The sequence below is a fragment of the Morone saxatilis genome, unplaced genomic scaffold (assembly GCF_004916995.1).
Source record: "Morone saxatilis isolate NCDOM2014 unplaced genomic scaffold, NCSU_SB_2.0 Contig21, whole genome shotgun sequence".
Classification (NCBI taxonomy): Eukaryota; Metazoa; Chordata; class Actinopteri; family Moronidae; genus Morone; species Morone saxatilis.
The window spans coordinates 1,486,750-1,497,316 of NW_023339774.1; the positions used below are offsets into that span (position 1 = coordinate 1,486,750).

A 10,567-nucleotide genomic window follows, 5' to 3' on the forward strand; every position below is an offset into this window, starting at 1 on the left:
TACGTATAAACCACTGTGTTTCTTACTGTGCATATGACAATAAACCTCTTGAATCTTTAATCTTATTATACTGCGCCACTATACTTCATCATCATACATCAATAGATCTACTCATTCAAATACTTTGAGCTTTTCTGCCCTCTAGTGGATGTCAGAAGGTATGTCACTTTCTACACACTGCAGGATCCACTGACAGCAATCCACTATAAACAGTAGTACTGCTCAGCAGTGTGGCAAACTATTCCAATTGTTTTTTTTATTGACAATAACACACCTATAATTAACAGGATAATATCCAATTGTTTGGAAGACCTCTGTAAGTGCACATTTATTAGTTATATGTTTAATATGTTACTATCAATGTGTGTTTAATCCTTGAAACGAGAAAGACTTGATATGAAACCAACGTGACCGGACGGGGAACCAATTCGGAACAAGGGAACGATCGCATCATCTGAACCCACTCAGTGAGTTGTCTGTGGATCTAAACAGCGGCGTGCTGTGTGCCCACGGTGTTGTTGTGAAGACGGAAGTGGTAGGAGGACTTCCCTCTGGCCAATAATTCATTCCTTTTTGGAAACAGTTAAAGGAATACAGCGCCGCCTGCCCAGACATGTCTACTGCGTACAGAAACAGGTGAGACACACCGAAATCTGCGTTCTTGCACGAGACGCAGGACTCACGAGCAGCGGCATCATCTGTTGTAACGTTAGCAGCTAGCAGCTAGCAGCAAAACTGCTGTTAACTTCAGCGTTGAGCTAGCAGCAACAGCAGCTCAGCTAACCAAACATAAGCTAAGTTTAGCTTTAAGGCAAAATATACAGTTCGTACATGCTAATGTCAGTTTTGCCAGGTTTAAAACAGCACATTTAATGTCATGAACGTCAAGCACTTTACAAGTTAATGAATACAACAACTTCATCGTTTTAAGTAGCTACGCTAGCTCCCTGTTAGCACATCAGCTGACACATCACACTTCCCTAACTGGCTAACAATTAGCCATCATCCCACTAGCAGTGTTTGCTGACACTGTGTTTCTGTCAGTGCAAGGGGACAAACAAATGAGTTATTTCCAGTTTAACGGTCGTCCTGGCGTTAAATTAGCTGATAGGAAATTAGCCAAACTGGGAAAACGCACTGGGTTCAGTTGAGAACGGCGGTGTTTATCATTTCCCCCGTGTAATCACACTTTCTCTACTGTAATTTGTTATTTTAATCCACCGTGCAAATGTCAACCGTCAAATAAATGTAAGAGCGACTAATATTGGTTGGCTGTATATGTTCTTCACATCTTATGTCTGAAGTGTCTTTTTCCTCAAATATCCCATATTATTTCCCACCATGACTCACAATAAATGTGTACTTAACTTAAAATAAACTATTTTTATTGGGGAGTTCAGAGTTTAACATACGAATGCATCTGCATCTTATTGATTTATTTTTAATAGGAAATTGAATGTGCACCTACTGCAGGTCCCTAAATCTCCAAATGGTAAAATAGGAAAGAAAAAAGACTGATTTGAATGGTAAAATATGTTTTAATATATAGTATGTTATATGTTATAAACATTATATTACAAAACACTAATAGGGGTTCTAAATTTGTGACCACTGTGGGCAAAATCTTGGCTGTACAAGTGCTTATATGCAAACAATCCCAGAATGATCAGTGTCAGTGAATGGAGTGAGCTTTCATGGTTTGTGCTGTTGTGGTTTTGGTTTGCATTTTACAGTGGCAGTTACAAAGCAGCAAACACTGTCTGTCTAATGCGTCCCAGAACATTTAACTACCACAAACAACTCATTCACTGCTGCTGGACTGAGTAGAGTCCATGTCTCATAGTTGCAGTGCTGTCTAACAGGGAAACAATGCAGTCCATGTTTATTCTATGCCATTAATAATGGTTGAATTTGTGCATCTGGTTGTGAGACTTTTAAAGTGTTCAATAGGCATGTGTAACAGTGATTGATGGTTTTACATTATTTATGAATATATTTATACCAAGCACAATGAACATTTATGGTAATCTGGAAATTATAAGGTTTAGAATAATTACATTTAATAATTTAAGTGATATATTTATACACATAGCTTTCATAAGTGAAAATGTAGCTAAATTCAGCTGAATTATATAAGCCAGTAGCGGTACTAAAGATAGAGCTGACTCTTATTGCTGAGCTCAGCCAAATGATCTGGATCACTAAAAAGAGCTGGAATTCCTATCTCTACCAACCATACTTAAAGAAATAGTGTGACATTTTGGGAAACACACTCAATGGATTAGTTGCTGTTTAAACAAAGCAGATCCAGTGTGTTGATTAGCCTTTCACCCTGCTTCCAGTCTCTGTGGCAGACTGGCTCCTGCTTCATGCTTAAGGCACAGACAGGAGAGATGAATCCATCCTCTCATCTGGCCCTCGACAAGAAAACAAAATGTCCACCTACTACTGCTTTAATCTATAACTAAAGTTTCAGGATGTCATGTCAGAGAAAGCATCTTGTTGTGTGGACTGTGAGTGTTAACAGTAATGAGTTAACATGGTGTTCATATTATTATTATATTAAGTATTTTGCCACTGAGCAGTTATTCAGAAATAACATTGGTTCTAACTTCGTCTTGTGTCTTATTTCAGGATACAGGAATTCAAAGTGACCTTAAGTGAAGAGAACATAAACTTGAAGACACTGAGGGAACTTTGCTTCAATGGTAATTTTCACACCTTAATGTGCTTTTGTGCCGACAGCATCAGTGCTGATACTTCATGGTTCTGTTGTTCACCATCCTTTTCTCTATTTGCCTCAGGAATCCCATTTGAAGGAGGCATACGAGCACTTTGCTGGAAGGTGAGTTACCCTGCCTCTGTGAGTTACCCTTCGTCTGTAATTCTCATCTTTACTCTACAATAAAGATCTCTTTGGCAAAATAAAGAAATGAGAAACTAGGTCTAGGTTTGTTGGACATTTAACTATATGGGCTAGGGCTGTGTATTGGCACAGCGATGCAATACATGTCGATACAGGAGTAACCATTCAGTATATGGCAATATATTGCAATATTGTAAGCAAGCTGATATATTGCAGGTTTCTTTTGTAACATCCAGTATCATAGTCTTCAGTTTACATCAACACTGCTGTCTAGCTCTTGGGGGTTTAAACACAAAAATCAATACAGTGATTAATTACTAACTTACTAACTTGATTAATGATAATGAATACAATATCACAAAACAGAATACTGGAAAAGTCAAGTGTACTGGTATTTTCTTAGACCTCTAAAATATTGTTATTTGTGACCTGTGTTCCTGACTCGTGCTTGTTTTTTTTACTCTCTTCTCAGATTCTTCTTAATTATCTACCTCTCGATCAGACATTATGGGAGTCGTTCCTGAAAAAGCAGAGGTGAGGAGAACATTTTGGAACCTGATCAAATAGCTTGTCGGCTGGAAGACTTTTACTTTTTATTCTGTGATTCTTTTTTTGGTGTTGCGTTGAAATCACAAAGTCAGCTGCTATGGATCAGTATAGCTGATGACATTAGCTAACGTTGTTGGCTGACTTATAAAAAGAAAGAAACATCTCATTTCAGATGTGACTCACCCGGCCTCAGGCTCTTTATTATAGTGGTCTGTCACAGTGAGGCTAGCTGGGAACAAACCACCTCTACTATTGTTTCCTCATTTATATCAGACCCAACAGAGGAATTCTGTTTTCACCACAGAAAAAACCCTGAAAGGACCTTTTAGTAAATAGTGCATGTTTTATCTATATGTTTTGTTGTTAATTAGGGCTGCAACTAATTGTTTTGATTATTGGTTCTTTTTTCAGTGTATAAAATGTCTGCCTGTTGTAATTCCCCAGACACTCCAGATGACATCTTCATATGTCTTGTTTTGTGTCGGCACAACTGTTAATGAATGTTAAAGATGACTTTTATCCAGTATAACTCAAGGTGTATTTTCAGTTTTTTATTTGGACATTGGATCCCCATAAGCTTCCTCAAAGTGGTCACTAGTCTTCCTGGGATAAAACAGTGATAAAACAGGAAAATAGAAAGCAAGCTAAATATCAAAAAGTCCAATGATTCTGCATATAAAACATGTTGACTTTTTGAAGGACAATCTGCGTTTAATCCGTCTGATGTTTTCGCTTATCCTTCCATTTTTGCCTGTGCCTCTTACAGGGAGGTGTACTCTCAGTTCCTAAAAGAAATGATCATCCAGCCCGGTATCGCCAAAGCCAACCTGGGCCTTTCCAGAGAAGATGTGACCATGGAGGACCACGTGAGTCAAGTCTCTTTTGTTCTCTTTTTCCACAGCAACTGAAATGAGGCTTGATTGAATGAGGTCCATGCTAGTGACAATCCTAATGACTGCTCATTCTCTACCCAATGGCTCGTTAGAAAAGAGACAGAGTGTAGACGGGTATAACATGAGACTCTTTAGAGCACATACATTGTATGACTTGGCAGGGCTGACTGTTTAATGTTCTCTTTTGGTAAACTAACTGTGTTCCTAACAGTGCAACAGTAAAAAGTGGATGTGTGTGTAACTGCCTTACAGATCACTTTATAACCTCCAGTCTTTTGACTTTTTGTCCTCAGTTGCTTAAGCACTTTTCAAAATATTGTTTGACTGTCAAAACATTACAAACAATTTATACAGTGTGCAATGCAATCTTCAACAAAAGTCATAAAAAGAATTCTACAATTTACAGTAACAGTTACAATTTTCATGGCTTTCATTGGAAGAGGCATGCACACACTAGGGATGGGCATTTGGGGTGACAGTAGCTCAGTGTGTAGGGACTTGGCTTGGGAACCGGAGGGTCGCCGAGTGTGGACTGGTAGCTGGAGAGGTGCCAGTTTGACCTCCTGTGCACTGCCGAGGTGCCCTTGAACAAAGCAGCCTAACCCCGAAACCTGCTCATGAGGCGCTGGTAACGCGGCAGCCCATCACTCCACCATCTCTCCCCTTTGCATGTCCACATGTGCATGAAGTGTGCATTTCAGCCTGTGTGTGTGTGTGTATAAAAAAAAGAGTGAAAAAAAATTTCCCCCTAGGGAATCAATAAAGTATAACTTCTTCTTCTTAATAGGTATGTTTTCATTAGTGTATAATCACTTGAATATAGGAATATAGAAATTTTTGTGTCTCTGAATGAGCTGTTTTATCTACAGAGGGTTCGGGTCCTCTTCTGTGGAGTCTGCGATGTTGAACCACCATCTTTCTACAGTAGTCCAGAAAGAACCAAACACTGGCTCTAGATAGGAGCATTTTTCATGAGTTTCGTAGTCACTAAATCCTACTCTTGTGTCTGCAGCCTCTCAGGATGCCCCAGAGCCTTGTATGCCAAGAAGAAGGCCAAGTTCCCCACAGAGGACTACCTGAGCACCAAGTTCAGAGCCAGTGATGGTAAGAGCATGTGTGTGCATAAATCATAAGTGTTCTCTAGAGCACTTAACTAACAGTGTGTGTATTTTAAAGAGTTTAGACACATTTTTCTTAACTATATCAAAAAACAGGAACAAATCCTTTTGTTATAGCAAAGAATGTTGGGTGGGGTATGGAGCCAAGTCCAGGTACATAGAGGGTTAGGATTCAGAATACTTCTACAGCTCAGTACATCATTTTAAGAAAAATAGCAAATATAGATATAAAATGCATTTACAGAGCAGACACTATTCTTTTCAGTTTTAATGTATCTGACTCCTCCTTTAGTTTTGGACAACGACGAAGACATCAAGCAGCTCAACAGAGAGATTAACGACCTCAACGAATCCAACAATGAAATGGAAGCTGACATGGTCAACCTGCAGACTCAGGTGTGTGTCTCTATTTTTGTTTTATTTTTAACCTTTAAATCACTGAACCTGTTCTTACGGGTCAGAGGGCTGATGTGTGTTATCAAATTTAGAGTTATATGAAGTACTCAGTTGAGTCACTTGAGGCTGTTAAGGAATATTAGGTACAGTATAGTGTTGACGTATAACAAAGCTGTAAAACTTTAAAAATCACAGATGGAAAAGTTATTCCTTTGAAAGAATTAGCCTTTCTCTTACTCTTTTCTTACTAATGAAAAGTTGAATTCATAAGCAATAGAACACAGCTTGGCTCAATTTCATAAACGTATAGGTTTTGCTGCTAAAACCTGATTTAATCTGCTAGTTTTTGGTGGCTAATGTCTGCAAACTGAAGGTAAATATTGCTTTGTATGCAGGGTGCAAACTACAGGGGAGCCAGGGGCAGCATGGCTCCTCTTAATAAGACTGAAAACATGAGTTGGGAAATTTTGGGTGGGTCTCTAAAATATTGAAATGCATTTTTGCCATGCATTTCTATATTTCTGCATCTTCATTATCCTGTATCATACATTAAATCAGGCTATTATTGATTTATAATTGATGCACAAGTGATTCATCCCCAATTCACTTTAATAAACATACTGGCTTACATACATGCAGGCTTTTCTTACCATCACCATTATTCATTTCTCTGTTTTGTTGTCATACTGTAAGTCACAAACAGTAAAAACGTGAGCTTACCTGAAAGCCATGATATAGTTCAACCTGTTGGTAACTGACATTATTCAATCAGTTTGCTGCTTTTGTACTACACTTTAACATTTACCATTATCTGTAATCTATAATTATCACTTGTGGCCAAAGTGGCCACTGTTCAACATGAGTTACATAAACTGGCTTTAAATAACAAGTGATATTCTTTATATTTAATTGTCAATAAATCTCATGAAAAGAGCAGAACCAACAGTTCAACAGTTCATCAATACATTCATAAATCTCCCTGACTGTGTCTCTTGTCCCCAATCCCTGAAGATGTCTGTCTTAAAAATAGCTCACAAATATTTTGTTTCATTAAAACATAAAAAATATTTCCTAAAACAGCTGTCTGCTGTAATTTGTTAGAAAATTTTACTCAAACAGCAGGAAATCATTTGTCGGTGATTATTTTTAGCTGTAGATTAATCCACATTTGGTCTTTAACACAATGTCCCCCAGTGCAGCAGTGTTACAACATATATACAAACAATCTTCTTGGAACAGTAATGTGTGACTGATCCGTCTGCTTCCACAAAAAAAAACATTTAAAGTCATCTCCTCCTTCTACCTCATTAAAACCTCCAGAATCTCTGAATATGCAAATGTTTTCTAAAGTTTTGCTATTTTTGTGATGTCACAAATCCTGCTGGTACGGGGGCCCGCCCCTTGTAAAATCTTGATTTCAATGAGCACAGAGAAACTTTCCTTCTTTCAGCAGATCGACAATCGGTGAAAACATCCCTTCTAGCTGGTCCAAAACCTGCACATACAGCATTCAAACATCACACTGTAGAGACAGGAAGATACACTGGTTTCTGACTGGAGGGAGACTTTAAAATCCTATGAATGGTTTTGTCCTTTAATGGAAATTGTTGACAATTTAAAAAAATATCAGAATATCAGAAGACTAATTTACAAGTTACAACCTTGTTTGTTGCTGTGTTGCAGATCTCCTCCATGGAGAAGAACCTGAAGAGCATTGAGCACGAGAACAAGATGATCGAGGAGCAGAACGAGGCTCTGTTCATGGAGCTGTCTGGTCTGAGCCGCGCCCTGATCCGCAGCCTGGCTAACATACGCCTGCCACACATGGTGAGTTGTCGTCCACGGCCACACATACACACAGGGCTAGACCCCCTCACACACACACCTTTTTTGATTGATTTCATGCATCTCGTTTGTGCCACAGCAGGAGCCAATAACCGAGCAGAACTTCGACAGCTACGTAAGCACCCTGACCGACATGTACACCAACAAGGACTGCTTCCAGAGTCCTGAGAACAAGGCTCTGCTGGAGAGCATCAACAAAGCTGTGAAAGGCATCAAAGTCTGAGGCTCCACACACACACTAACACACACACACACACACACACACACAGGGAGAACGCAGGAGCGTGACAGAGGAGGAGATGAAGGAGAGATGTTGAAATACTCTACAATATATTGAAATATGATTCAAAAACAAAAAGGGAATTCAGGTTATTTAAATAAACGGCAACTTAAAAAAATCAACCCAGGGAGCACTCTGTTTGAAGAAAAGTGACGTGGACCAAAATCCAGACCATGCTGCTGCTGGGATTAGGAGGAGGAAACGGATCCTTCAGCCAGAATGGATGGAAAAGAAGAATAATGTTACAAGAAACTGTATCTGGGGGTTTTAACATGTTGTGTGTTTACCTGTTGTCTCTTTTGTGTCCTTAACTGTTTTTGGAGAGGGGGGTTTCACTGTCGATCCGTTCTTCACGCTTACTACCAGCTGAAACGCAGAGGAATGCAGGATTGCTCACGAGGAGCTGAGCACAGGGACTCTTGGCGCCGTCCTGTAGCATACACTGGCGAGCGCGCACGGAAGCTCGGGAAGCTCTCGGATTCATGAATACACACAAGCGCCGGCAATATGGAGCATGCACTAAACCCAGTTTGTGTTTGCCTTGCGGTATTGCTGCGGCGAAGATGTCAACAGTGCAATGTTGACTTTAGCGAAGGGGAAACATTTTCTTCAAGCAAGGTCATGAAACAGATCCAGGAACAGCTGATATCATGATTTAAAAAGCAGCAGATAAATTGTTTTTTTCCTTTTTTTGAAAACTGAAATGATAATAGTGTGCACACATTTCAAATTCAGTCAGTCATATCAATAGTATTTATCAGCATAGGAATTGCACTTCATTTCCATGAATAGTTATGTGGTACAATAATTATTGTTATATATGAATTATTTAAACTTGTGAACTTTTAAATTGTAACTTATTGCCATTTATGTTATTGAGGTTTATTTATTTGAAGCAATCTATTTATTAACTTTGTTTTGTAACACACACACAAAAATGCATCTTTACTGATTATCATGGTCAAAGCAATGTCTTACGTCAATATTTTAAGAATCTATATAGATAACTGACAAGGCATATTTTGTTTTGAGTACTTTTTAAAAACCTTTTTAAGTGCAGATGTTTTATAACTGACAAAAAATGTTTTTGATAATTTTACAAAAAATGTTATTTTTTTGGGTTGTCCTTTTTTGTTTGTGTTCTTTCTGTTACTGCTACATTCAGAAACCCACTGCTGAGAAAAAAAACAGAAGAAAGTATGTATTTATTATTTAATTTATATGAAAGAAATTGACTGATATGGCTGTATATTTATTTTGTTATTTATGTGCGTGATGTGAGTCTGAGTAGTCTTAAAGCTCCACTGCTAATATTTAAATAAAGAAACAAAACCAATACAAATACTGTTTGATTACTTAGGCTTATACCTAGACATACCAGCAGCTGATTGTAAAAAAACAACAACAACCCAACAAAAGCAATCACTGTTCTGTTTCTATCTGGTCTCTGTGTGTTTGCTTTTGTCAGGTAAAAAAAAGAATAGAGTTGAAAAATATTACCTCTCCCAGGCGTCTTGTAGCGGCCAGCAATGGCTCACCCAAAACCTCTGTAATGTACCACAGATGCTTAAGTGATGCTTTTTATTTTTTGTCTTATTTATTACTTTCATCAGTACAATGGTACATATATAGAGCTCTATTCCAGCTGTGGTTAAGGCTGGATGTATGGCTCAAAAACAAACACACACACACACAGAGAGAGAGTGACATATCCAAACCTTGAGGATACTGTAGGTTGGCCTCCTTTTGACAAACGTCTATCAGATAAACATACACACCCTTGTAGCCTTACTCTAGATTTTAATTTTTTGATGCACAAAGTGCCACAAAAAAAAAAAAGAAAAAAAATTTTCTTTCCTGATTCTTCGCATTTTTGCAATGTAACAATGTCTGGTCCCGGGAAGACCATCGAGAGTGGTGATTGTTTCAGATGCCTTTATTTCTCTGCCAAGATGGCCATTAGTATACTATATATACATTCTGTATAAATAGATTTTAAAGATGCTATATATATGAATATAAACATACATATATTTTTCCAGTGTAATTGTTGACTTGCTCTTCTTCTCTTGTATTACCTTATCAAAGGACGACTCGCTGTCTGGAAGAGATGTGAGGGGTGTTATCAATAGGAGGCAGTTACACCTTATGAAATATCACTAAGACCTGCTGAACTGTGGCTTTAAACATACCATTCAGTCAAGCTGAAGGCAAAGTAGGCATTGATGATACAGTACAATATTTTGGAAATGTTTTCATAGGTTTTTTTCCTTTCCTTTATTTGTCTGTCCTTGATCCAGAAATGTCAAAAACATCTACTGTATGTTGTACTACTGAATCTGAGAAATGACTGTCAATTTGAAACTAGGTGGTTGGCTCTTTGTTCCTAAGTGTCATGTGAGTTCATGTATAGTTAAAAAAAAAAAAAAACAGCGTGATGCCTCTGATAAACATCGTCTCTGCAAACACGCTCGTTTCGGCCCCCAACTTTCTTTTTTCTGTTGGGGCTGCAGTTATCTGTAGCTTGTTTGCTGGTAACGGGGCCCTGCTCGCATGAGCCAACTTCAGTGCTAACCTGCCTTTCGAGTGCACCCTGTTGATCCCTGTTTGCAGGCGCCGC

General features: G+C 38.5%; 1 protein-coding gene across 1 annotated transcript in view; it reads left to right on the forward strand.

Annotated features, from left to right (window-relative positions):
- Window positions 1-171: 171 nt before the first annotated feature.
- tbc1d13 (TBC1 domain family, member 13) overlaps window positions 172-10,567 on the forward strand; it is a gene marked incomplete in the record, with an annotated part of 16,934 nt that continues 6,538 nt past the window's right edge. Inside the window, 4 exon segments of the mRNA XM_035668028.1 lie at window positions 172-636; window positions 2,635-2,708; window positions 2,805-2,845; window positions 3,339-3,400. Of these exon segments, the coding sequence (XP_035523921.1) occupies window positions 614-636; window positions 2,635-2,708; window positions 2,805-2,845; window positions 3,339-3,400 (200 nt within the window).